This window comes from Calidris pugnax, unplaced genomic scaffold (assembly GCF_001431845.1).
Source record: "Calidris pugnax isolate Ruff unplaced genomic scaffold, ASM143184v1 scaffold219, whole genome shotgun sequence".
Classification (NCBI taxonomy): Eukaryota; Metazoa; Chordata; class Aves; order Charadriiformes; family Scolopacidae; genus Calidris; species Calidris pugnax.
In genome coordinates this window covers 2,208,235-2,236,201 of record NW_015094507.1, presented here as the reverse complement: position 1 = coordinate 2,236,201, position 27,967 = coordinate 2,208,235, and the positions used below count along the sequence as shown (strand labels likewise).

Below are 27,967 nucleotides of genomic sequence, written 5' to 3'. Positions count from 1 at the left end.
TCTCTCTCTCTCCCCCTCTCCCTCTCCCTCTCTCTCTCTCTGTGTCTCTCTCTCTTTCCCCTTCCATCCCTCCCCGCCGCTCGGCGGCAGCCTGCCCTCCTTCCTTCCCCAGCCCGGGGGTAAAACCAGCCGAAATAAGTCAGGCTGTCTTTATTAGAGTAAAGTGGTTTATTTTATTAAAGAGCGAAAATGTCGTCTTTTGCGAAAGGTAAGCTGACGCGGTTTGTAATTTATTATTTTTTTATCGACTCTCCAGCTGTATATGCGTAGATGTCTTTTTTTTTTTTTTGATTGGTTGTTTTTTATTTGTTTTGGGGTTTTTTTGGTTTTTGTTTTGTTTTTTTTTTTCCTCCTTTCCAGCAGCCTTAAGGCTTCCTCTGTTATTTGGCAGCGGGGCCTCTGCCGGTCCTGCTCTTACCTGGGTGGATGCACGTCTCTCCGGTGCCCGGTGGCACCGGGTGGTTGTAGCGGCAGGGCTCTACCCACGGCTGATCTGGAGTACGCGGGGGGATCTTGCGAGTGCAAATCTTCCCCCCCACTCCCTTTCACTGAGAGGTCTGTTAATGTTGGGGGAGAAGCAGCCCTGAGGTGGAGCCTCCCCACTTTTATTTTTCCACAGGCTTGAGTGTATGTTGGTGTTTTTTGATCCTGATAGGCTCCGGCACTCTCCTTTACTCTCTGCATGTGTGAGCGTGTGTGTGTGTGTACGTGGTCTGAGTTTCGGATCCCTTCGTTGCGAAACAGGGAACCAGCCCACAAGAGGTCAGTTTGGGAAGAAAAATTACTTTGCTGCATTGCTGTGGCAGTTTTCTTTCCTTCCTTCGCGATATTCCTAGTGGTGCGTGTGTGCTTTTTGGGAGCGAAATCTGTGCCTGTAGTTCTCCTCCGTATAAATCCATGCAGGCCTCTCACAACCAGTGCTTGTAGAAGGAATACGAGTAGGTCTTTTGGTGTATGGACTCGGACATCGCAGGAGAGCGAGGGCCTTTCGTGGGCTTTGGGAAATCGCTGTTGCTCACCCAGGACCGTGCCACACTTGCTGTGTGAACGCATCAACTGTCTGCAAATGTCCTGTGGAGCCCGGGCGAAATGCAGGGAGCTGGAGGGGTGGTGGGAGAGAAAGTGTGACGGCCACGCCGCTCAACCGGCCGCTCTGAAAGTTACCGGGATCGGCCCCTTCTTGTTGTGAAATACAGTATGAAAATACCTTCTGAATTGTTCATTTTTTTTTTTAAACAGGATTGGCTTATCTCAGCCTACTGCTGAAGGTAGCCATCTTGCAGCCAAGTGATATTTTTTTATGAAACTGAAAGGTGGAAAAACCCACGTGGAGATCATAACCGGGTTTTAAAATATTACCAAGGATTTGACAATCCTAAAAGCTTTTTTTTTTTTTTTAAAAAAAAAAGTATCCACCGTTTGAATGCTCTTTTATCATGCCAGTAGTACTAAAGCATGTTGCCAATGTCAAGTGATATTTTTAGCGTGAGGATCAGCTGCTAGACTGAGAAATCCAGCTGTGTCTGACCGTAATACCTAAACTCTTGGTGCACACAGCTGGCAAGGATGGCTTCTTAGGTTAAAAAACTTCTGAGTTAGTTCAGGCTGACGTGCTCACCCGTTAAGGAGAGAGAGAGAGGGTGTATAAGTTTCACTTCACCTATGCTTCAGTCCAACAGAGGTTGACAAATTTTGCCTCAAGTAGTAGGAAAAGAAAAACGTTTGTAAAGTCTAGGTATGTTCAGTCCTAAAAATCAGACGAAGTCATATTTCTTAGTGTTGCGCATCGTACTGTGGGTATTTAAAAGAGATTTTTATCCTTGTCAGGGATAAAAATTGCCTTGAACTTTCAGCAGAGTTGGTGGAAGTTAAGGCATTCGCGCTCTACCCTCAGCACAGAGTTCAAGGATAGAGCATTTAAAGTTCAGCCGCGTGTTTTAACTTACTGACCCACCCTCCTTGGGGCTTTGTAACAGCAGTCTGGCTCCAAGGAGACCTAAATAATTTTCTGCTGTACGTCTTTGTTGTATGTTACTTGGGGTTGCAAAAGTAATTACAATTCATAACCCTCAGCCCGAAAGGTTCCCAGTTTTTTTGTAAGAGAGGGGACTTCTTGCTTGGCTTGTCCCACAACTCCCTCCTGTGCTGGGTCCTTGTATACTGACTGCTGAGGCAGTGAAGTTCTCCTCTGAGTGAATTCATGAGCAAAACTAATCAATCTTAATGTGTTCTCTACTTTTAATGTAGAATAAGAGGGAGGGCTGGCAGAAAGGAAATCCGTGCAAACCCCTCAGTAAGGAGTCACTTCTGTCCCTGTGCAGTTTCCCTGAGGACACTGGTCCCTTATTTTGGTTCTGGTGGTGTAGGAAGACCTCCTTTTTATTAGCTCGATCTGATTTGTTGTATTTTGTTCTTTCGCCTGCCAGTTATAAAGTTCCGTGTCATAAACCTGCCCCTTCTCTGCCATATGCTGTAGCTCGTGCTGCGAGGGCAGGGGGCAGGTTAGCAGTGAGAGCCGAGCACAAAAGCGTGCTAGAAAAAACAGTGGGGGCAGGAGGGCTTGGGTGAAACTCTCCACGTGTCAGACACTGCCATAAACTTGATTAAAGAGCTCTCATTTCTCTGTTAACTGGAGAAGCGCTTTCTACTGAAGACATTGAAATAAGATATCCTGTGTGGTCATTTTTGCAAAGCCCAGTATTTTCTGAAGCCTTAACTATTTAGTCGTGCTTTGTGCTAATTTCCCGTGTGGGCCGGTCCCCCAGGACTCTTCCACTTATCCCACCCTTATCTTCCACCTTATCCCACCCATTTCTTCCTTTAGATGAGTGTTCGAGCATATTGATCCCATAAAAGTGGGTTTAAGCTGAAATCTGTGACACTGGTTATGAAATAGCTTGGAAGAGGCATTTCTTGCTAAAAATTATTTGGGAGTTTATGGCCGCGTGCACCTTTAGAAATCTCTTCCCGCAGTTATCCCAACACCCCTGCCTCCTATCTGATTTTTAGAGGCGCAGCAACAACTTCTCATTACAACCTTCGGAAATTTGACTTGCCTGTAGGAAATAACTGCTTTCAGATACACAGTTGCACTGGCCTTTCTACATCCCAACTGCTGCTGGGGTGAAAGGGGAATTAAACCTTCACCTGGGCTGTTAAATTTAACAGTAGCCTGTGTTGAAGGATGGCAGTTCTCTTTCTGCTAGTGGTAGGCTGGAGAGCGTAAATACCAGCTTCTTCCCCAAAACTGAGTGGCAGCAACACAGGACCAGCTGGTGCTGAGTTAATTTCTGTTTGGAGGGGCTGTGCCCATGCTGCTGTTGCGGTCTTTGGGGAGCCTTTAGAGAGTCCCAGAGATCCCCATCCACTCCAAATCCTGGTGGGCATCTCTTCAGATAAATGCTTAGAAGCCCCTGCCTTGCAACAGCATGTTAAAAGCAGAAAAGCTTTGAGTTGCTCTTTCTCTTTGCTGCTTAGTTACAGTATTTAAATTCTTCCATATGTAAAGTAGATACTTTTCCCTCGCCAGGCAAATCCATGTTTTTATGGACTTCTGCCATGTCCCTCCTCTCTCTTTCCCAATAATAATAATAATAATAATAATAATAATAGTACTAATAGCACTAATAATACTCTTCCCAAGCAACCGTGCCCTGGCGTGCTGAATCTGGACGAGAGCAAGTTGTTAAATTATCAATGTAAAGCCGAAATATTCTGTGTTGCCAGTGAAGGGTGCAGCCATCAGCACTGGTAGCTCTGGTGGTCTGGTTTTGGGTGGGAAACGGCCCATCTCACCGCCTGGCATGTGGTGTTTGGGGGGACAAAAAGCCACCCAGGTTTGCTTTGCTTCTCTGCGAGGACTCTGGGGATCAAATGCATTTAGCGCTCGCTCGTGAAGTCGTGGAGAATTTGTAGTAGTATAAAAAAAAACCCCAGCGAGCTAGGACATCACCATGCATTGACTTCTACGGCGCCTTTTCCTTTTGATTTGTTCGTGATGTTACTTAGTCTCTAAATTCTTTTGCCTGGTAAGATACAAGTCTTTTGGCTAATGCGAGCGAACAAGCTTTTCCTACTTGCATGGCAGCTTGGGAGAGTTGCTGGCTGGCCCTGCCTTATCTGGCCGAAATGTGTTTAACAGGACGAGTGACGGGCTCTGTTGAGTGCTTGAAATTCACAGTTTCTTCTGAGATGCGTTGCGTCATATCGGGAGGTCGGTGTGTTGTAAGGGGCTGATGAGCTGTGAGAAATGGCCACTCTTGTTGCCGTATTACAACATGTTGCAGAGGGAGGATTACAAATGTCTGAAAGCATCCCCTGGCAGTTGTTTCTCTGGAAGTTGAAGCAGGGTTTGGGTACGCGTCAACCCAAAATGTGGGAAGGAAGAGGCAGCCCTTGTAGCCCTTTCAGGATGAAAGTATTAAGCTGGTACAGAGCTCCTGGTTTTCCTGTAGGAGGAAATGCTTCTTGTGAAGAACCGTCTGGGTTTTTACGTATTTGACCTGGAAAGATAACGCCTAACAGGCTTTCAGCTTTTACCTGTTTTTACTACTAAATGAAGCATTTGATTTAAAAACAAACAAACAAAAAAAGGACCTATTGTACGTGGCACTGTTCATCTTGAGCTGGTGTTTCCCTTGTGTTGCACGACACACAGTATGTGCACTGCAGCACTTGTCTGTCCTTTTTTTTTTTTTTTTTTTTTTTTTTTTTTTTTTCCGTGATTATTTATGTTGATATACTTTTATCTGACCGGTGTGGGTCCCGTCAGTAGCAAGTGAGCTGCAGAATTTGTAGCCAGCCTGACTGTCATCTCCAAGACCAGATTTGATTCATGGTCTCATTTCCTGTTTTTCCTCCCACTGCTCACAGCCCCTTTTTTTTTTTTTTTTTTTTTTTTTTTTTTTCTTTCTCCCCTACCTGCAAAACAGTGCAGTCAGGAAAATGGCTTCTGTGGGCTTCAAAGCAAGGATTAGATACTGTCACTGAGTCTGAGGCTGCGGAATACTTTGCTTAAAAGAATAAAATGAAACAAAAAAAAACTGTATTAAAATGAACTGCCTCTGGCTTTCTTAGACATTGTCAATAGAATGGCCTTTTAAGGCTTGTTGTAAATAAGTAAACTTTAAACACAGGTCCATCTTCTAACAAATTTTCTGGCAGTACCGCTCTGATCTCTTGCAAAGTTTTCTCCTCTCCCTTTTTGCACTAGTATTCGGGGTGTTTCTAAAATCCGGCTATATTTGGCAATATATCACTCTCTGTGTTACAGAGAAGTGACTCCTCAAGGAATTTGGCAGAAATTAAATTAACTGAGGTCTTTAGAGAACATACTCAGAATGTCTTTTGAGAACACGTTCGCTTCAAATGCGATCTGATGGAAAATAGTCATGTTATCTCCCAATTCTTTCTGCGATGTGGACTTCACTGTATAGAACATTTGTGTATTTACTCTTTTTCACTTTTATGGAGCTTATCCCTTTCAAAAACAAAACAAATGCTGAAGTGATAGACAGACTAATTTTCTAGGTTGCTTAGTAACTGCAATGCGTGCTGTAGTGTGAAAATACTCACAAGATAAAGTAAGGGAATATTTACTGGAGCAAAATGAAGATCGTGTGAAAGTGCACTGTATAAATAATTAAAGCATATGCTTTTGTTTGCTTGTGTGAACAGAAGGGTAACCTCAATCACAATGTTCCAGATAAGGGAACTTTTTTAGTGAAAAGCCGTTTCACACTTTTACTCGCTAAAGTGTGTCGATGCAGTAGGATGTGAATTCTTTGGCTGGCTGGCAAAAAAGTGTACTGTGGATTTTCAGGCATTGCTTGAGATGGACCACTGGCCTTTTGAGACTTTTTTTGAGTTTTGAGAGAAGGGTGGTTGTTGTGTGACCCCAATTTAAGGTCTCTTCTCCAGTAAAACCTTTAGATTCCTGGGGCACTAGCACGGTAATACAATGATTATATGAGTTTATTAATTTTTAAAAGAAAATTGAAGGCTGTTTGTAGTCTAAATAAGCTATTTTTCTTCTTTTTCTTCTAACTCGTGCTTTTATTTTTATTTAAGATTTCAGCAAAGCAATGTCTCAAGCTGGCACTTCACAGTTTCAGGAAGTCATTCGGCAAGAGCTGGAGTATTCCATGAAAGTAGAACTTGACAAGATACTTGCTACTGCACCTTCAAATGAGCTAGAGGTAAGGGGCATGATGTGGGTGCCTCTCAAAGCATGCAAAATTAGGTGCAGGAAATTGAAGCAAATTATAGAGGGAGACAAATCACAGAATACCATGATCCTTGTTTTTAGGACATGCACTAATCCTATGTGGAAGAGTAGCTTGGATACAATGTCAGTAGGAGACTTTGAGTTCCATATAAACTGGGTGACAGAGTTGTTATTAAGTAAGTGTTTAATCATCTTTAGTTATTAAAGGTTCTATGTAATCTTTAATGGATTACAAAAAGGGAAGGTAAAGCTGTAATCCTAAAGATTGGGCTAAAATCCAATAGTTACAGTTTTGACTGAAGACTTGTCTTTTAGGTATCCAAGTTGGTTTTGTACCTTTAATTTTAGTTGAAATGAGCTTTTGGTACCTTTTACTTAAATTTTAGCATGTCTCTACTTCAGTGCTGATAAAATTACTCTTGAATAGATTGCACTTCAAGTTTGTAGAAATGCTTCTGTGATTGAATAGGTATGCATTAAATACCACAGTAACTAATGCATTTCTTCTTTGTAGCACACTAAAAAGGACCTGGAAGGATTTAAGAAGCTATTTCATAGATTCCTACAAGAAAAGGGACCTTCTGTGGACTGGGGGAAGATTCAGAGACCTCCAGAAGATTCTGTAAGTTGCAATGAAGCAGCAGTCTGTAAGGAGCATAAAACTGGTGATTGCTACCGGTTGCAAACAATGTCGTGGCCCATAGAATAGAAACAACTGCTGTGGTTCTGTAAAATCACCTAGGACAATGCTTTGGGTTCGGACTGAAAACTAGTTATTTATTGACGTAGGTTGTATGTGTTCCTGAACATCAGGTCCTGCTTTTAATGTATGTGTCAGGTTCTTTGGTGTTATTTTGTTGGCTGTTCTTTGAGCAGGGGAACAAGATGGGACAGGCGTTGTCTTACTGTTTGGTACCTTCTCTGGAGTAAATGGTAACCTGTGGTAGAGGGGAAGCAGGTAGGACCCTTCTTGTTCCCCTTGACTTCCTGCCCGTGAAAGAAGGTTGTGCCTCTCAGATGAGACCTTTTCCAGCAATCCAGCACGCTGAATAATTTGAAAGGGACATATGGCAAGTGGGCTGGGTTATATAGCTCACTTAACAACTTCTGTAATCTACAGCAGCTCAGTAAAAGCGAGGAATCTGAAACAAGTAGTTGACTGTGGGGGTTTTTTTGAGTGTAATTTTCTAATGTCAGCTATGTTGTTATAACTTATAACCTGCCACTTGAGCTGCTGCTGAAAAAGCACTATAATATTTTTTTCAGTGCTGTTTAGGACTGAAATAAACACTTCCCATTAAACCTAACTAAATTTTATTGATTCATCTGTGGCCCTAGGCTGTCTTTTGACTCCTGCGTAACTAACGGTGTAGTTGTGCTAGGAATTCTTGCTTTTCCCAGCGCAGGACTTCTGTGTCCTCACACATTTGTGGTTTCTCTTAGCCTCTCTGTGGCGATTCAATCGAGGCTCTGTTTCCAGCTGAAAGGCAGGCTGTCCAGTTACTTCCAGAACAGATGCAGTGCTGCTCTCTAAAAGCGTTGAAGAATGATGCCGTTTCAGAGGAAGTCTAGGGTTTTTCCAAGGTTGAGTGTTTTCTTTTAACTTCAAAAACATGTGATGTGTCTCTCCTCTGTCCTCTAACACTGAATGAAGCGTTGCTTTGGGGAGAAAAATCCACCTTGACTAAAGAAGTGAGAAATTGCAGTTCTAGGTACTGAGGCGTAGAAGGATGGCTGAAGAAAAGGGGGTTGCTTTTAGCCTAGAGGGGGTGAGACTCTGGGGAGTCATAAGTCTTTTAAATATGTAAAAAGGTAGTTGCAACAATGAAAGGAATAAACTCCTCTCTGTGTCAAGATAAGGCCTGGTATTAAGTGACGGCAATTTGATGCCACTGAATGGGCTGCTTTGTGGTGGGGGTGAGCTATTGTCTATTTTTAAAGTTTTGCACACCTTCAGTGGAAAAAAAACTTTAAGTTCTGTAAGGGACTGAAAATTACCGGGTAGGACATGGGGAGCAAGTGTCAAACAGGAGGGTTATGATGAGAGGCTGAAATAGACTGATGGCAGATTCCTAGGCAAGGCAAGCTGCTTAAATAAAAAAAGAAGTTAGACAAAGATCTAACTTAGGGTCACAGAGGGCAGAAAGCAGAACAAGATTAGAAAGAGCATCTCTCTTCTTCGTTATGGCCTCCACTGGCTCATTCTCATCTGTGTCCCTTAGCTGTGTAGCAACTTTTGACTTAAAAGGCAAAAAACCAAACCCAAACCAGTAAGACTCCTGCAAAATCGTGTTGTTTTGGCTCAGGTGAGATGCATGCATTGTGTTAGAGGAAGTTTTGCTTCCTAGCATGAACTCCAAATCAAATAATCATACTTTATAAGTGTCGTGGAAGAAAGCAGGGGAAAATACCAGCAAACAAATGTCGTTCCATCCCTCCTTCGCTTCATAATAAATATCTCTTGCTTTAGGATTCCTTGGATAATATGAATTGGAGACTTTCTGATTGGATTGAGAGCTCGCAGAAACTGAGAGCAAACTTACCTGCCTTAAGTATTTTTTTCATTTTTTGCTGACCACAAGAGTTCCATTTTTCTGCCAACCTCAAACTCTGCTTGTATTAACCTGCCTCCACCACCTTTTTAATATGTCAGTCGTGTAGGGAACATACCTTCTTTGCTGGGGGAGTATGAGTTGTGGAATTAATAGATAAAAATTTATTTAATTCCAGAATTATCAGTGTAACTAGTAGAGGTAAGAACAGACAACAGAAAGGGGTAAAGAGTGATCATTTTAGAAGAGCTTCAGAATAAAGACCACAGTACTGAGTTCTTGAGGACAGGTATTCACCTGTGAATATATGCAGATTTTCTGAGTGCTTTTGTTCAGCTCCAGTTGAGTTTTTTTTTTTTTTCTTTTCATAGCTATAAAAACTCAGTGTTCTCTCCTCCTGGTCTTGTTAGAAGGGCACAGAGAATGGTGCACACCAGACTCGTTTGGAAAGTTGGTTGGTAATGGCTGGTAATCTTAGAGGTGGTTTATAATCACCTGTCTGGACGTTGTTGTTCTAGGAGGTGGTGGTGGGGTGCTCAGCTGCTTTTGAAAATCCTGCACTACAAGTGTCATGGCCTAGAAAGCAACTACCTGCTCTCCTCAGGGTGGGTTTATTTGCCTGTGGTTGTTTGGGGGAGTTGGTTTGCTGCTCGATCGGTCCAAAGCACTGAGAATTCTGGCATGTGTAATTTTCAGCTATACTCAGTAGAGCTCAACGTATGTGTTTAGGTATATATGTGTATCTGTATGTCTATATATAGATACAGACATACACATGTGTGTATATATATTTTTATATATTAAGAAATCAAAAGCATTCAAAGAATGTGCTGAAGTTGGTTGTGGTTTCTCTTTTGTAACGTATTTAAAACGTTCACGAGTAGTTAATTGCCTTTAATTTGTCTTTTATTTTTTTTTATTTTACGTAAGGTACTTCTGAGTTCCAGGTTAGGTGGGAAAGGTGTTTCAGGCTTTTGCTCAACGCCATGGGACTGTGCTGTGAGGAGCAGAGTTTGTGATCAGACTTCTGTGGGTCATCTAATGTGTTACCCATTGGACTTGTTCTTTGAATGTAGTTTTTTTTCACTCTTTCCTGAAGCATCTACTGACAAGTAAAGGCTCCTGTCAGTAAATTGAAACAGGTGTGATTGTCTTGTAAAAGTTCTCCGTTTTTCTCTGCCATGGGAGATTTCATCTCTGACTTCCATGTTTTCAGTGTAACAACTCATACCAATGGGCAAGCAAATTGTGAGCCCAAGACAACGGTAACAGAAGACTGAACCCATTTCACACGATACTGGTAAACCTTTGACTTGTTTTTTCCTTCCAGATGCTTTGCTTTCCTCTGTCCAAAAGCTTACAGTGACCGCTGGCATAGTTAGGACCCGTTACTGTTAGAGTCTTCAGAGAAGAAAGTACACTTAGTCAGAGTGCTGGTTAACAAGGAGACGAGGTAAAGAATGTGGACATGGCCAGTGTAATTTAATCCTGTTGATGTAGGTTGCAGCGATCTGTTTGTTTGAGTTGGAAGCAATCACAAAGTCCTGCTGGGAGGCCTTCAAGGGAACTGCAGTCATCAAGTTAACCTCAGAACAGCGATGCTAAACCTCATCTAGGATGTAGAGAGAGCATCCGAAGCAACGTGAGTGTGAAAGGAGCTTGTCTGTTAGAGGTTTTGCTTCCCCAGTGGTCGGATTCTTGTCTGCAGTTCAAGTTGTCATTTCAATGAAGTAAAAGAAAGAGTGTCGTGCTTTTACTCGCAAGCAAAATGTCTTCCTAGTCTTCAACTCTCAAAACGTATTTTAAGGGTTCACTTGGTGCTGTTTCTAAAGCTGTCCCCTGGTGCTGAGTAAATATTTCCTTGTTGTTCTGTGAGTACATATTGACTAATAGGGGTGTATTCCTTTCCAGTCTACCCATGATGACAGCCCTGATGCTCATTTTGTCTGCCTTTGGCAAACTCTTCCAAACCTCCTTGCAGTAGGAGTATGCTTCTGAAATCTGTTAGTTAAACTCCCGACGTTGCCTCATGCAAACTGTCCTGAAAATCACTTCTGTCACATTGTCTGCAAAACCAAAAGAAGCTCGATGTGTCATCTTAAAAGAATCCCCAACCCCAGTTTTGAGACATCTCGAATGAGTAACGCTGTAGTCATGCATCTGTAAGCCATGTCATTCCTGCCTGGTTTTGTTCCTGAAGTATTTCCCCATCAGCACTTTAATGTCAAGCCCGCTGCTGCAAAACCTTAGAGCAAGGATTGGTTTTGATTACTGTGGAGCTCTTCTTACGCTCGTAGGTGATGAGGTAGTTCTGCATATTAGTGCCTACTCATGACTGGAACCGCTAGACGGTAGCGCTGCCTTCCAGCAGTCCTGATGCTCTGAGGATCCTGCTTGAATTTGAGTTCTTGACGTTTGTTATTCTCTGAATTAAAGACCCTTCAAAATCCAGGGCTTCACTGCCAAGTTGTCATTTCCAATGCCTGTGCCAAAAGAAACTGAAATGTTGAGCAAGGCTGAGTTATGAATTTTGTGTTGTAGCTGAGGCAACATCCAATGAACATAAATCCTTGATGGAGGGCCTGGATGGAACCGTTAACTTCATCAGGATTTCACCTGGAGCTTTCTGCATCAGCGAGTTTCAGGCATGATAGCGAAGACATGAAAGAGTAGTTGGCACTGTAGCAAAAGGAAACCATTTTGAGGCAGTCTGGCCCTGAACTGAGCGGCAGACATGCCTCTCTTTGGAGAGCTATATCACAAGTGAAAGCTGAAATTTTTTTTTTTTTTTTGGCTTTTCAGACAGCTTCTGAACATCGTGGGTGTGACTCACATCTCACCCAGCTAAACCTCAGACCTAAATATTTTAAGTCCATTTGGGAGGGGTGTTGACCTTAGAGTGGTGGGGAAGTGATGGCAGGGAGGGAGGATGTAGTCACATTTCTCTCCCCAGCTGTGCCCAGCACCAAGCCTAAACTGCTGTAGATCCTGTTAGTAGGGAATCGTTTGTTAAGCTTTCTGGTGTATCTTCAGTGCATTAAAATTGATGTTTACCATCTCTTTGTTAATGAGAAGAATGGTTGCACTTCAGAGTGTCTGCCCAGTCCGAATACAATCTCTGTTGCTGGCAAAACACAGCAAGAGTCTGCTTTTTTTTGCACACTTCTGTTCCTGAAAAGTTCTAGGAACTTTGGAAAGAAGTTCCTGCATGTGTCCTCTGTGAAATGGTGGTGCTGTGTGGGGTCTGTTGGGAGCACTCCTATATTGACAGCGTGTCGCTACCCTGGCCCCTGAGTCCCTAATTTCAGTTACTTTGGGAGGTAGGGGGATCGTAAGGATCAGTATAGTTACAGAGTGGGGGGGGGGGGGAAGAAGTGCCTGGTAGTTTGGGCAAAAGTCTCTTTAGGTAAGAACTGAGAGAACGTGTGTATGTGTGTGTTAATTCTTCTCAGCGCGCACTTGGAATGGGATATCTGCCATCAGTTCCTGTGTTTGTGAGCCCTTGTGCTGCATCAGCTGTCCCTGCCTTTCTGATAAATCCGTGCCGGTAACCTTCAGGATCTTTTACCTTCTACAGTTTGTTCAGATGCATCCTGCAAGCCTGAAATGCTGTATATCCATGTCCTGCCTCTCTCGTTTATTCTGCGTGTTTCCTTTTGAAAATACAGCAGAATAAACGAGCTGTGGATAGAAGGCACTAACTAGGAACAGATGGTATTCCTGAACGGATATGCATTTGGAATAGGAGAGGGATTGCACTAGATCAAAAAGCTCCAGTTCTGTTTGATTTTTGCATATTAACATTCTGCAAACCTGCTCGTATCAAAGACCCGTGCGTAGTATCTAGAAGATTGCTAAAGGATTTTCTTGTATGTAGCCTTCTTTTTAATGGGAAGGAAGGGTAAAAGGAAGGAAAGGAATGCATGAGATGCGAAGGACTTTGAGTTCTCCTGCATGGAAATCATTTTACCTCAATCTTCTAGAATGTGCCTCTGTTATTCTTCTCTAGCACGGCCGTAGCTGTTGTAAGGTCTAAATTCCCTTTGTGAGAGCTTGGTGTGACTGGTGAAAGTGGTGTGGTTTCCAGTTGGAACTGGAATAGTGCAGTTCTTCGTGTCTTTCCTCTCTCCATCCTCCTACAGCTTCCACTTAGCAATGAATCTCAAATGAAGAAAGTCTGTTAAAGGTTCCTTTGACTTGTCCTGTTCTCTGGTCAACGAGTAGAGGAGCAGATCTGATGTGCGAACCTGTCGCTACAGCTCAGCTTGAAGCTGTGGCTTTGATCCAGGCGTTACTGCCCTCTCTGACCTTCAGATTCTCTCCCTCACACCTGCTTAATTCCTAATAGCCTCAATAAAAGGCTCATGGCAATCGGCGTGTGTGGCAGCCGTCCTGCTTGGGAGTGCCCGAGGCAGTGATGTGTGCCAACAGATGAAGCCTTCTTATTTGCCACATGGTCTTGTTAGGGAGCGCTGAAGACTTCACACAGAAAGAAGCCCCCAGTATCAGAAGGACATGGACCTGTTGGAGCAGGGCCAGAGGAGGCCACGGAGATGCTCTGGGAGGGACCTCTGCTGTGGGGACAGGCTGAAAGAGTTGTTGGGGTTCAGCCTGGAGAAGAGAAGGCTCCAGGGATACCTTAAAGCTCCTTCCAGTCCCTCAAGGGGCTTCAGGAAAGCTGGGGAGGGACTCTGGATCAGGGAGGGGAGCCATGGGACAAGGGATAATGGTTTTAAATTGAAAGATTGACATGAGATATGGAGAAGAACTTGTTTGGTGTGAGGGTGGTGAGAGCCTGGCCCAGGTTGCCCCAAGAAGCTGTGGCTGCCCCATCCCTGGAGGGGTTCAAGGGCAGGTTGGAGGGGGCTTGGAGCAACCTGGTGTGGTGGGAGGTGTCCCTGCCCAGGGCAGGGGGTGGAAGGAGATGCTCTTCAAGGCCCCTTCCCTCCCAAACCGTGCTGTGATTGTATGAAGGCTCAGTGGATGCTGTGTTAACAGATGACTTTCTGATGGGTGCAGGCGGTGCTGCTGCCCTCCCTTCGGCAGGTGGTGTTCCAGTCGTGCTGATGTGCTGTGTGGCATGAGCAGAGACATCTGGGGATGCTCAGGCACTGCAGAAGCAAGACCAGTCTAGCGTGCGCCCCTTTTTGGTTGCAAAACTGCTTGCTGATAACTAATTGCTGGAGCTGTTGTTGCTGCTGTCTTTGTGTGGGGTTTTGCTTAGGTCAGTTGGGTCTGTTTTACGGAGGGCAATGCCATGCTGGGACTTTGGGTTTATTGGTGACAAGGTCCATCAGCCTCCAGTGTTTAGTGATGTTTTCAGGTCAGCTGGAGCCGATTGGCAATCCCTTGAGGCACAGTTACGTGAGTGATAAAGGTTTTATTTGCTTGTTGGGAAGATTACAATGCAAGCTTCCCTTTGGTCAGACTTCATAATCTGGCTTTTTTTGTCCAACTAAGGAAAGATACTGTATGTATAATCTGTTTTCCACTTCCTCATACCCGAAGCGGCTGACTTTTGTAGTCCTTATTTACTGTCATCTCTTATTATTTTCCAGAGAGCCACTCTAGTTCAAAGAGCAGGTTTGTGTGTGTGTGTGAACACAGCATATGCGTCTGTGATAAGCCCTGTACATACATGTTCAGTTTCTTTTGTTTGGTTGGTTGTTGTTTTTTTTTTTTTTGTCCCCCCGCTAAATATTAGTCTCCTAGTTCTCTGCATCTTACTTCCTGGAAGAAATGAGCTACTCAGCTAAGTTATAAATAAAACAACTCTGCAGGCTTGAAAGCTTTCTCTGTCTTAAGAGAGAATAACTGTTGCCAGTCATACGTTTCCCGATGAAGGGCTGTAGTGTTCCTCTGTAACATAAAGTGCTTGTGCGAGCCATCTGAAATGGACCCGTTTGAGATGGGTAGATGCCAGTATTTAGGAAATGGCTTTGACACGATGTTTATCCAGGTTGCTACGGCTGCCCCAGCTTCGTAACCACCTCATCCTGGTGTTCTTTCAACAGTTGTTTATGCGTGTGGCAGAATTATGTTGGGAACCAGGATAGATGCAAGTGACAAGTATTAGTAGCTTAGTAACCTTTGGGTGTTGTGAACACAGCTCGGGGCCACAGAGATTAAACTCCTCTTGTGGAGGAGGAAGAACAGTATTTGAGAGTGCCTAGAGAAATGTAGGCTCCTGCCATTGCTAATCATAGAGTGGTTCAGGTTGGAAGGGGCCTTGAAGAGCATCTCATTCCACCCCCTGCCCTGGGCAGGGACACCTCCCACCATACCAGGTTGCTCCAAGCCCCCTCCAACCTGGCCTTGAACCCCTCCAGGGATGGGGCAGCCACAGCTTCTTGGGGCAACCTGGGCCAGGCTCTCATCACCCTCAGAGTAAAAAATTTCTTCCTGAGATCTCATCTCAATCTCCCCTCTTCCAGTTTAAAACCCTTCCCCCTCCTCCTAGGGCTCCCTTCCCTGATCCAGAGTCCCTCCCCATCTCTCCTGGACCCTATTTAGGGACTGGAAGGGGCTCCAAGGTCTCCCCGGAGCCTTCTCTTCTCCAGGCTGAACCCCCCCAACTCTCTCAGCCCCCCCTCCCAGCAGAGGGGCTCCAGCCCTCCCAGCATCTCCGGGGCCTCCTCCGGCCCTGCTCCAACAGGTCCATGTCCTTCCTGTGCTGAGCAGGGAGAGATATGTCCCTCAGACCTGGCAGGTGGCCGAGTCCTGTTCTCACCTCATGGCATGTCTTCCTTATTAAGCTGCTGTTGTTGACCTGCCTTTTCCTGTCGTCCACCTCCCACTGCTCCTGGTGTGGCAGAAGGAGAGCACAAGCCCTGTAGAAACATCACAACCATTCGGGGGATGGACCCACTTCTGTTCCCTCTTCACCTCTTCAGGCAGCAGGAAACATCAAGGCCACTGTGTTGTGCATCTGTGATACTGAGAACGTGCCACTTCAAAACCAAGAAAATCAACAGCTACTGTTTTGTTTCAAGGTGTTTCACATCTTCGCCACGTAACGTAACAAGTGCAGATGTTGCTGTTAATTTACCAAAAGTCTGAGTGTAGTTAAACATTTCTAAAATATTTTTGTGGGCTGTGTAGGCTTTATGAATGAATCTTCTGCATTAAAAGATGCGCGACAACAGATTGCTGCCTGAACAGCCAAAGAAACTTATTTTGTAGATCTCTTGGGATGCTGAGCTCCCAGCTTTAGAGGCATAAACTCCCAAAAAAATAATATTATCTGTTAAGAGCCTTACCTTAGAGAGACCTAAGGGCAGGTGCTGCTGGAGGACCTCGTGGTGAGGGCAGACCTGCATGTTGGGCTGGATCCAGGTGTTTTTGGGCTGCACCCCGATGGGGCTTTTATCCTGGGGCTCAGTTGGACTCGAACTGCTCTGGAGCCACATTTGGCTGCTCTTGGGTTTTGCTTATCCTGAGTTAGGCATCTTTTAGAACTTTGCTGAAGTAGGACTGTGGAGATGCCTCCAAAATGCTGCTGTTAAATTTAAAACGCAGAGAGGAATGTTTTGATAGGAGGTACTGGTTTTACACTTATGTTACTGGGCATCGCTGTGATCTTCTGTGAAGTTTCTTGCCCCAGCCTGGTAGTGGAGTTGTCTATTGGAAAACTGATTTATTTCCTGTTATTTCAGGTCTGGTTTAGTGTCTTTTTCCCCCTCTGCCTAAGGGACTCCATTAATTTCTAGCTCTCTTACCAACCTCAGCTGTCTCTTTCCTTACTTATTTCCACCTTCTGTCATCTTTGAATGATGCAGTTGAGAAGAATTCATCATCCGGAGGCTGCGCTGGGTTTTGGGGTCGAAAAGGGAGAGTGGGAAGAGGCTGCAGTTGGTCAGAGATCGTAACCCACAAATCCGGGCAAAAAATGGATGAGTATTTCCCTTCTGATCACGATATTTTGTACCCTGTCTGTGTTTCTTGGAGTCATACATGGCACCATCCCTTTATCTCTAAGCACCGTGTGACTAATTGTGAAGATGTGTTTGTGATTAGAACGGTTGTTTAATTTCTTGATACTGCCAGATAAAGAACCTTTTTGCCTAAAACAAATGCTGTCACACCCTCGCAGGGGAAACCTGGGGTGGGGACACTTTATTGCATCCAGCGCAAAGCGGTCCAGCGAAGATACCTTTCAGTAATGTATCTGGTCTGTAATAGCTATTTGCATAAATTATTCAGAACAAGTTGCGAAGTTATCAGCGAAGCCGCACATTTAAAGCTGTCAGCCTTTCTAATGAAGGCATCTTGTTGGAGAGCTGTTTTTTAACCAGCTGGTTAACAAGGAAGGAGCCTGTTTTTTTTAATTCCAGGTAGCAGAAATCCTCAGCAGTTGTTTTGATTAGTTCACTTGTGTAGGTGGGTCACCCGAGTCCTGCGTTATTGTGTTTAGTGTTGTGTTTTATTTCATGACCTTAACGACACAAAGTGGAAACGGAGACACTGTCAAACTACTGGGACCCCCCCCGCCCCGAAACCTTGTGTGAAAACTCTCTTGGATGCGTGAATCTGATTGTAGTGACATAGCTAAGTTTCCAGGGATCAAACTGCTGCTTGTCTGAAGGTTAGTGTTCAAGTTAAAGCCTCGACTGGCAAAATTTCCACTCTTATCCTTTATTGATACGCGCAGATTTTACTGACAAATCTGTGTGCTTGTTGTTTCTATGGCGTGTGTTCTTCTCCGCGGGAGAGATGGGGAGCACCAGGCCAACATCACCTGCTCTGTTTCATCAGTTCATTCCTTTCTCAAAGGAGAACTTACTACCCCACTGGTGTCACTGCTTGCTGCCTGGGCCACGGTAACTCCACGGTTACCTTCCAGCCTGCTAAAATAGGGAAAGGAAAACTGTTTAACCAGCACATCTGCAGCTGTGACTTAGCCAGAAAGTGGCAGCTTAAACACAAAAGATTTCCCTTTTCATTCATTCTTACAAGCGAAATTGTATTTATTTATCTTGAATGCGACGATAACTTTAGACTTAGGATAGTCTGTGCGTAACTCCTGGAGCTCTTTGCCTGCAAATGCTGGCTTGGGGTTTGTGACGCAGGGAACTTCTGCTGCTTTTGAAACCTGGAGAAGGAGAGTTAAGGCTGAACTTCCTTGGTGGGGAGGAATGCAAGAATTTGGTTAAGAGCATGTAGATGGAAACATTCCTAGCTTTAACGTGTTGGTTAAATCTTAGTACAGAGTCACGAGGGAGGCTGGGTGTTACCTCTTCTCCCGGGATCAGCACAGTCTGGGGGTACCTGTAGCCTCAGCACCTGCTAGAAACAAACAGCAAAGTTCCTGGCATTTTAAAAAATGGCATTAAAAAAAATTAATTGCTGGGCTTGCTTGTCAAACCTCATAATTCTAGTTGCTTTGATGGGTACGTATCACAAAACTCTTGAATTCTGTCTTGTTCCCCAATAACACTGCCCACTGAACCAGAAGTCAACATCGATGTGTATTTTTAATGTTCAACAGCTAGAGTGTTTCAAGCAAGGAATCAACCTGGTGCTATTCTTATATTTAATGTCTTCATATTAGTTAAAAATATTTTAGTGAGAAAGCAGGGCTTTCAAGTTAAATTCATCAGTTTTTTTGGAGTACACACCTTAAGCAGTGGGAAATTTTTCTAACTGGAATGAGTTAAAGCAGTTTCATCGTGATGTTCCTCCTGGGCCAATTTCCACTGTTAGAGAGTGTAGTTAATCATTATGCAGTAACTTGTGGAGCGAACTTGTCTTTAAATATATACCGTGAGCGTTCCAGATCCTGCGTAAGGCAGAATTTCCTTCATGTGAGGGATCTGCTCTGCTGCCCATGGCCCCTCTGGAATTGCGCAAACTCTCCTCTCTACCCGCCCCCATCTGAATGAGAAATGTGACTCCTGTTCCGGTACAATGCAAATTTCCATTTGAACCCCAGCCCGACTTGCCCAGAGCAAACACAGTTCTGAAAACTACTCTGTATGTGTTTCTGGAAATCAGCTGGGGATCTTACACACCCCTTACCAGAACTGGAATCCTTTTCTTGCTGCTAGAATGCACACAGCACTGAAACACCAGGGCTTTTCTTCCCAAGAAAGTCTGGAGAAGGGCAGCCTAAAGGATTAATTGTATTGATTTTGCTCTAAACAGTTTTGGCAAGATCCTTATCGTTGCCTCTGTTTCTGTGATTTAGCTGCACTGGATGAGGAGAGGAGTGGTGCCCAACGCCAGGCACACTGTCATGACCAGCCCCATCTTGCTCTCCATCCCTATCCCCAAATTGTAGAATGGTTCGGGTTGGAAGAGACCTTGAAGACCATCCAGTTCCCTCCCCCTGCCCTGGGCTGGGACACCTCCCACCAGAGCAGGTTGCTCCAAGCCCCCTCCAACCTGCCCTTGAACCCCTCCAGGGATGGGGCAGCCACAGCTTCTTGGGGCAACCTGGACCAGGCTCTCACCACCCTCACACCAAACAAGTTCTTCGCCACATCTCAGCTCCATCTCCCCTCTTTCAGGGTCAAACCCTTCCCCGTTGTCCTGTGGCTCCCCTCCCTCATCCAGAGTCCCTCCCCAGCTTTCCTGGAGCCCCTTGAGGGACTGGAAGGGGCTCTAAGGTCTCTCTGGAACCTTCTCTTCTCCAGAGAATGTAGCCCATGCTCTGGTTTTAAACCCGCAGGGCTCAGCTGCCAGCAAGGCAGAAGACTTTCTGCAAGGTGCAATGTGAGCTGGATGAACCCTTCCTGCAAATAGCAGGATAAGAACTAGGATCTCTCTTCCACTTTGTGGCCTGCTATCGAGAGAGCTGAATTATTCCATCAAACTCGTAGTTGGAAATTGTTGGAGACTGAGTCAAAGAACCAACCTTTTGCCAAGAACGTTGCCTCTGACAACATTAGAGCAAAGTATCAAAAAAACCCCAAAAAAATCTGCTGGGTGGCTTGCTCAAGGTGACCCGCTCTCCTTCTGCAGGACACGAGGAGGGCTGTGGGAGGTGGCACAACTGGCCTGGCTTCTTCCTCACCCCTCTTCATCCTCTGGTCAGTTCCTCCTACCTGGAGGAGCAGGCAGGGACATCTCTTCAGCTGGAGGAAGCCAAACCAGGTTATTTGTATCATAAGAAATCAAATTATAGTAGCCTCGTTTTGCAAATATTCTTAAGTGTGAGAAATCATATAAATAAATGGGGGGTATTATTGTATTATTGCTGAAGTTTAAGTTGTGAAGGTTTTTAGAAGAAAGCCATTTCCTTCCAAATATCTGACCGTTTGCTTCGTTTGTTTGTTTTCACAGATCCAGCCCTATGAGAAGATAAAGGCCCGGGGGCTGCCCGATAACATCGCTTCTGTCTTGAACAAGCTGGTGGTGGTGAAGCTCAATGGTGGCTTGGGCACAAGCATGGGCTGTAAAGGCCCCAAAAGCCTTATTGGGGTGCGGAACGAGAACACCTTCTTGGATCTGACAGTTCAGCAGATTGAGGTAAACCTTCTGATGGGCTTTTCTTCCTGCTTTGGAGGAAGCAAGACACGCTGAGCTTCTCCTGTAAGACCTCGTTAAAAGAGATCCCAGGGGAGGCTTCCCAAAAGAACGAGGGAGATAAGGGCTAGTGGAAGGGACAGGCAGGAAAGTGATGGAGCTCTGTCTGCTCCACAGCTGTTAGGGACCAAGTGTCCTTCAGACCGTAGGGATCGTGTCCAGGAACTCCAGCAATCAAATCGTGGAGCTGGCCTGGCTGGCTAACTCCTGGCTTGGGTCCCTCTCCTCCAGGTGCAAGTTTGAAGTTTAGCTTTTTCAAGCTTTTTATTTTTTTTAAGAACAAAACTCTTCACAGCAGCTCTGACTTCCTTGTTGAATTAAAACTTTCATGCTGGACACGATCGCTGGCATTTTCCTCTGAGGAAAGAAAAGTAACAGAAAATAACAGCTGCTGGCGCCGAGAGAGGACATTTCAGCTTTATGTTTTTAAGGCAGAATATTCCTCTTGCAGCAGATAATTGGAGAAGGTCATTAGAGGAGGACATTGGGTGTGCCTGTTCCATAGTTTCTGGAGTTCTGACAATTTTTGCCTCCGTGGTGTTTGCTCGGGGTGACTCTTCTTGTGCACGTCAGCTCTAGAGCAGACTTAAAATTTATACCCAACTAATGCTCTCCTCATCCGGGGGCGTTGTGGGAGCTTTCTCCAAAGAGTCTCCAACACCAGGGGTTAATGATCCCAAACGCTCCCCAGTGGACGAGGACAATCTGATGCACAAAGCTTAAAACTCAACCTTAAGTATCAATTTTTTTGCACGCTCTTTGTTTTTGGTGGAACGCTGTCAGGTTTTCTGGTTTTTTGCCTTTGCTGTGATGTGCACATGGAAATGCTCCTGTGTATTTCAGCTCTGGTCCATAGATTCCCAAATCATTCTCATGGTGACACTTCATCCACTCTGTACCCTTGATGCTGTTGTCTGTCTCACAGCCTGCCCGGGAGGCTCCCGGAGTGCTTCCTCTGCAGAGAAGATTCTGAAACTTCACCCTGACAGACTTGAATAATTTGAGGACAAACATGCCTTTTGGAAGCAACAGTAGCCTAAAATTTGAAATAGTCATTTTGTGCTGTTGTGCTTTTCAAATTTCAAATCTTGATGCAGATTTAAAAACAAAGATAAATTCTACAATAATTAATGTGGGCCTTATCTTTACTACTTACAAGGATTTGCTTTCCTTTACATGATTTATTATTCTTCCTGTCACCATAAGCGCATCTCTCACCTCACGCATTTATTATTTCCAGACAGTTTATCCAATTTCTTTCTACCCAAATCTTATCCAAAACTTAGGAGTTAAAGCTAATAACACATGCTGAATGTACCATTTTTTTTTCCCATCTCAGCATTTAAACAAATCCTACAACACTGACGTTCCTCTGGTTCTCATGAATTCCTTCAACACCGATGACGACACTAAGAAAATCCTGCAGAAATACAGTCACAGCCGTGTGAAGATATATACTTTTAATCAAAGCAGGTATCAAAAAACCCCAAACTTCTCTGCTTGGGGTGAAGGGAAAAACTCGCCTGCGTTTCTCCATGTTCCAGATGGTTTGAGGTGCTGAGGTGGCAACAGTGTCTTCTGTGCCCACGTTCAGTCTCTTCCTTTGGGTCTTTTTGAAAGACTGAAACATCAGGGTGTTAAGCACAGTCAAAGGCTTCATTAACATCCAGTTAACATTAGGGAGGGGGGGGAGAAGGAGGACAGTTTCTAAGAAATGTCTGAATAATGGTGTGCTGGATTCCAGAATTTGCTTGAGGGAGGGAGAACGTCCTTACCAAGAACAAACTCTGACGTGGCTGGTGATGTCAGAGCCGTGCTTGGCGTCCTCTGAACCTGCCTGGCAGAGGAAAGCTGTTTTACAGTGCAAGTCTGAGAACTGTGGCTTTCAGTCCTTGAATGAGAGACTGCCGTCTGTCACTTGAGAGAGTTGGGGGGGGTTCAGCCTGGAGAAGAGAAGGTTTTGGGGAGACCTTGGAGCTCCTTCCAGTCCCTCAAGGGGCTCCAGGAGAGATGGGGAGGGACTCTGGATGAGGGAGGGGAGCCCTAGGAGGAGGGGGAAGAGGGGAAATGGAGCTGAAAGAGGGGAGATGGAGCTGAGATGTGGGGAAGAACTTGTTTGGTGTGAGGGTGGTGAGAGCCTGGCCCAGGTTGCCCCGAGAAGCTGTGGCTGCCCCATCCCTGGAGGGGTTCAAGGGCAGGTTGGAGGGGGCTTGGAGCAACCTGCTCTGGTGGGAGGTGTCCCTGCCCAGGGCAGGGGGTGGCACTGGGTGGTCTTTAAGTTCCATTCCAACCTTCCATTCTGTGATTCTACAATTCTCAGTAAGAACTCAGCATTTTTGGGTGGATCTTTCAATACCCTACACTGCTCTAGAGAGCAGAGCTTCAAAAGCTGGATGAAAAAACCCACGTGGTTGCACCTTTACGGTGGCGTTGTGTTTTGCTTTATGCTGGTCCAACATCGGTGAGACCTTAACGAAACCCATTGTCTTCCCAGGTATCCCAGAATTAACAAGGAAACCCTGCTGCCCATAGCCAAGGACGTGTCTTACTCAGGAGAGAACACGGAGTGCTGGTACCCCCCGGGCCATGGAGACATCTATGCCAGCTTCTACAACTCCGGTCTGCTGGACAACCTCATCGCAGAGGGGAAGGAATATATTTTTGTATCCAATATCGATAACTTGGGTGCCACCGTGGACCTTTACATTCTTAACCACCTTATGAACCCACCCAACGGCAAACGCTGTGAATTTGTCATGGAAGTCACCAACAAAACCAGGGCGGATGTGAAGGTAACGGGAGATGGGTTGGGCACGTCCGCCTGCGAGTGCCTGGCGTGTCGGTGGTGAACACCTCACCCTCTCCTCCCCGCGCGTGAATCCAGACCACGCGTTAAATCTTCTTGCAGCTATTTTGGGCACCGTTTCACACGTCGGCTGCTGTCTAATTTGAGAGGCACAAAACTCAGCGAGGTTCATAGAATCATAGAATTGTCCAGGTTGGAAGGGACCTCCAAAGGTCATCTAGTCCAACCTCCCCGCAGTCAGCAGGGACACCCCCAACTAGACCAGGTTGCCCAGGGCTTAATTGAGCCTCACCTTGAATATCTCCAGGGATGGGGCCTCAACCACCTCCCTGGGCAACCTGTTCCAGTGCTCCACCACCCTCACAGTGAAGAACCCTCTCCTAATCTCCAGTCTCAATCTGTTCCCCTCCAGCTTGAAGCCATTGCCCCTCGTCCTATCACTACAGGCCTTTCTAAACAGGTTCTCCCCATCTCTCCTGTAGCCCCCTTCAGGTACTGGAAGGCTGCTATTAGGTCTCCCCGGAGCCTCCTCTTCTCCAGGCTGAACAACCCCAGCTCCCTCAGCCTGTCCTCGTAGCAGAGGTGCTCCATCCCCCTGATCATCCTTGTGGCCCTCCTCTGGACCCTCTCCATCAGGTCCATGTCCTTCTTATATTGAGGGCTCCAGACCTGCACACAATACTCCAGGTGAGGTCTCACCAGAGCAGAGTAAAGTGGCAGAATCACCTCTCTTTATGAAGTTTATGAAGTTTGAATTCACGGAACAAATTGTCTGTAGGTTCTGGGCAGCGGCAGAGGAGGACAGCCTGGGCTCGCCCCGTTACTCAACACAGGGTGGGAGTCACAGCCTCCTTCCCTTCTCCAAACTGTCACCGGGGCGGGAGGGAGAGAAGTCTGGGGACAGTAGTGTCAAGGTGTGCATTGCACAACTGGGCCTGGTGTGGCTGCCAGCCTGCTCCTGCCCTTTTTTTTTTTTTCTTGTTTTTTGGTACAAAGTCCAGGTCTGACAACTTGTCAGATGGTTGTGGGACACGTCAAATACTTCTCACCTGCAGCAATTTGTCACCTACCTGGACTTTGCCTCTATGCTTTGCAATAGGAGGATGGGGAGGAAACGTGGGTTTCTCTGGATTCATTAGATGTTAAGAAAGCTCTGACTTTTAGTCCTGAAAAGCCACAGAGATGCTCTGTGAGAATCCAGTCCGGGTTACTGAAGGACCGCTTGTTTCTCCAGCAGGTGCCACGAACACACAACTACTAGATGTAATTTAGATATTTTTCTCTGTAATCTAGTGTAAGCGCTGCTGGAGGTGACTTTTGACAATGGCAGCACTCGTGAAAGCTTCTCAGCAACTTTTGTGAGAAGAATTAACTGTCTCTGAGTGCTGAAACATGATTGTTTGATGGTTCTGACTGTGCTGTAAACGTACTCTATAACTAGTAACTTGGTAGTAACCTGTTTTCACTGAGGTTCTTCTTTAAATGCCAACAAAACGGTGTGTCTCTTTGGGGTGAGGGGGGAAGGTCTCACGAACGGGGACTTAAATCTTCTTCTCTGCCCCGGGCAGGGTGGCACGCTCACGCAGTACGAGAACAAGCTGAGGCTGGTGGAGATCGCTCAGGTCCCGAAAGCGCATGTGGATGAGTTCAAGTCCGTGTCCAAATTCAAAATCTTCAACACCAACAACCTGTGGATCGCTCTGTCCGCCATCAAAAGGCTGCAAGAGAAAAACGCTATTGACATGGAGATCATCGTTAACCCAAAGGTAAATAATTGGCCGGGAAGGTTTTGAGAGGAAACGAGCTCAGAAGAAGGGGTTTGTTTCTGGGCAGCTGAACGGGGAGCGCTGTCTCCCACCAGGAGCTGCTTTGTTGGTAAAGTCCAAGCTGGGACCGAGGGCTCCTCTCTGGTTCCTGGTGGTGCTTCCTGCTGGTTTGAGTTTACTCTGGTTTTCTCTTCCAGACGTTGGATGGAGGCTTGAATGTTATCCAGCTGGAGACGGCCGTTGGGGCCGCCATCAAGAGTTTTGAGAACTCTCTGGGGATAAACGTCCCTCGCAGCCGTTTCCTGCCCGTTAAGACCACGTCAGACCTCCTGCTGGTGATGTCGAATTTGTACAGCCTTAATGCTGGGTCTCTAACCATGAGCGAGAAGCGGGAATTTCCAACAGTGCCTCTTGTCAAACTGGGAAGTTCTTTCACAAAGGTAAACGCATGTAATTCTGCTTCGTTTTTTTTTTAATCTCTCTTTGAATCAAAACTCAGTCCACAGCAATAAATCAGTTAAAAGTGAGGTTTATCTCCCGTTGCCCGTCTGGGCGTTCCCTTTTGCTTTTTCTAAAGAACCCTTGGGCTGTTAGAACACAAACTACAAGCCACAAATGGCTTTTTAAACTGTCTCTTCTCCTCTCCTCTCCTCTCTCCGCCAGGTTCAAGATTACCTGCGGAGGTTTGAAAGTATTCCAGACATGCTGGAGCTGGATCATCTCACGGTTTCCGGCGATGTTACATTTGGGAAGAACGTTTCATTAAAGGTGAGTTGTGTCATTGGGCTGCTCCGTGGTCACTGCTCCTGCCAGGAGGGAGTTCAGTCACTGGCCCAAGGCTTGCAGAGGCTGAGACTGACCCTGATGGGGGAGGGCAAGGTGTTGCTGCTAGAGCCGCTTCTCAGTGTAGTCCCACTGAGGGCTGATGTTCATCTTTAAACCTGGAAGCACCACCTACTCCATGATTCTGTGTTCAAAACAGCGTGTACACCTTTGTCCTTCTGCTCTGCGAGCCGTCCCAGGCTGGCCTTGCAGCCACAGTTCCCTTCCCATCAATTGGGCTTCTCAATTTATTAGGAAATGTTCACAGAATCACAGAATGATCAGAGTTGGAAGGGACCTTAAAGATCACCAAGTTCCAACCCCCCTGCCCTGGGCAGGGACACCTCCCACCAGACCAGGTTGCTCCAAGCCCCCTCCAACCCGGCCTTGAACCCCTCCAGGGATGGGGCAGCCACAGCTTCTCGGGGCAACCTGGGCCAGGCTCTCCCCACCCTCACACCAAACAAGTTCTTCCCCACATCTCAGCTCATCTGATGAAGCTGAGCAAGTTGCTTTCTCTCTCAAATGCTTCCCTGGGGCCTGGCCATTCCCCGCAGAGTCCCTGGTATCTTGTAGCCTGGTACTGACAGTTATTTCCAATATTGCTGCTTTAAAACTTCTCCTGGGGGTTGGAGGTTGGGGTGGGGAAACCAAAGTCTCTGGAGAAGCAGAACAACTGCAGGCATCCAGACTGGGGCCGCGTTACTGCTCCTCCAGCCACCGCTTGGGCCAAGTCTAGGGTTTCTAAAAAGCTTCTTTTTTTACCTTTTGTGTGCCTGCAGGGAACGGTGATCATCATCGCCAACCACGGGGACAGGATCGACATCCCGGCGGGGGCGCTACTAGAGAACAAAATCGTGTCTGGCAACCTGCGCATCCTGGACCACTGAGCTGGCGCCGGGGGCGGCCTCGGGCCGGAGGAAGAACCTTTTAAGCGTTAGAATCCTAAGTACACAGAGGGCCTATGCTTCGTCACCTTCACAGTACCCTGCAGTATTAATTTAAAATTAATTTCTCTGGCTTATCTTTTTAAGCAGACAACACGTAACGCCAATGGATGTGCGTAAGTAACGCTTCAGTCCTTAAAGAGATTCCGTAACTCAGTTCATACAACCTTGAAGTGCAATACTGTCCCTCTCGAGGTCAGAGGGACAGATCTCCTTTGCTGAGAGGTGGAGAGCTCGCCTCTGGCGTTCCGGTAGTTTGGAACGGCTCGTACCTGCAGACCCCAAGCTGGGCAGCAGAACGGGAGGGACACCGCCGGCGGCCACTCGGGTGGCTTTTCATGAAGGCACCGTTGAAAAAAACCCAAAGTTCCACCACCGCACAACGGGCTGTTAAACCCCCTCTATCCCACATGCTCACGACTCTCCCAGGCTCCAGCCCTCTGCCTCCCCTTCCCACCCCTCCCAAACCTGCAGTGGGATGTCCCACCCCACCCCACCCCTAGGCTGAGGTGTCCCACCTCCAGCTCTGTCTTGGGGGAACAGGAACCCGCTGCTCTTCCAAACTCGCCCAAAGAAATCTAATACTTGAGAAAAAAATGCCTCAGTATCCACGTGTGGTGTTTGCTTTTTCACATCCCATTGAAGACTGGATCTCCTGGTAGTATCTTAATCCTTCATCTGCCCTCTTTTTTTTTTTTTTTTTTTTCTCCAATAAATGGATCATGTTGACTACACCCACGTCCATATTGTCACAGCCATGTATGTTAATTTATCTTCTCTTGAGTCATTTCTAAATTTGTACAGGAATGGAAACCCCCTGTTCCCCATCGCTCTTGACTTCTTAATGTTTCTCTTGTATTTACATGCAGATGACTTTATTTTATAAGCTTAGTATAACACTGGTATGTATCATTAAAAGAAGTTGGTCTTTAAAAACAACTGTGATGGTAGAGCTTTATTTTTGGACCCTTTGTGACGCTGAAGGAAACCCCAGGCCCACCCTCCCCTATAAAAGGGATGGCAAAAAGGTCTTAAAAGGCAGTATTTAAAAAAAAACAACACCTCTTTGATTAATTCATTTCAGTTGCACCTTCTTTAACGGTGCAACCTTTGAGAAGGAGCCTAAAAACTTTAAAATTCTTCCTGCCCTTGTTTTCTGTGGCCTCCTCTGTCTCGGTCCATGCGTGGTCGTTGTCCTTGTCCTTACCAGCCCCCCACCTGCCTTCCTGATGCCACCAGCAGCCCCTTGTCACCTCCTCACTGCTCCCGGGGGTGGTTCCACAGCTCCATCCCGCAGGTCACGGCTTCGGTCAACCCACAAT

General features: G+C 46.0%; 1 protein-coding gene across 1 annotated transcript; it reads left to right on the top strand.

Annotated features, from left to right (window-relative positions):
• UGP2 (UDP-glucose pyrophosphorylase 2) lies at positions 1 to 27,584 on the top strand. The gene is made up of 10 exons (XM_014964629.1): positions 1 to 208; positions 6,070 to 6,197; positions 6,741 to 6,848; positions 20,062 to 20,247; positions 21,644 to 21,777; positions 22,799 to 23,096; positions 24,679 to 24,876; positions 25,074 to 25,316; positions 25,540 to 25,644; positions 26,481 to 27,584. Exons 1-10 carry the CDS (start codon positions 190 to 192, stop codon positions 26,586 to 26,588), a joined length of 1,527 nt encoding a protein of 508 aa, XP_014820115.1. The 5' UTR covers positions 1 to 189; the 3' UTR covers positions 26,589 to 27,584.
• Positions 27,585 to 27,967: the final 383 nt, after the last annotated feature.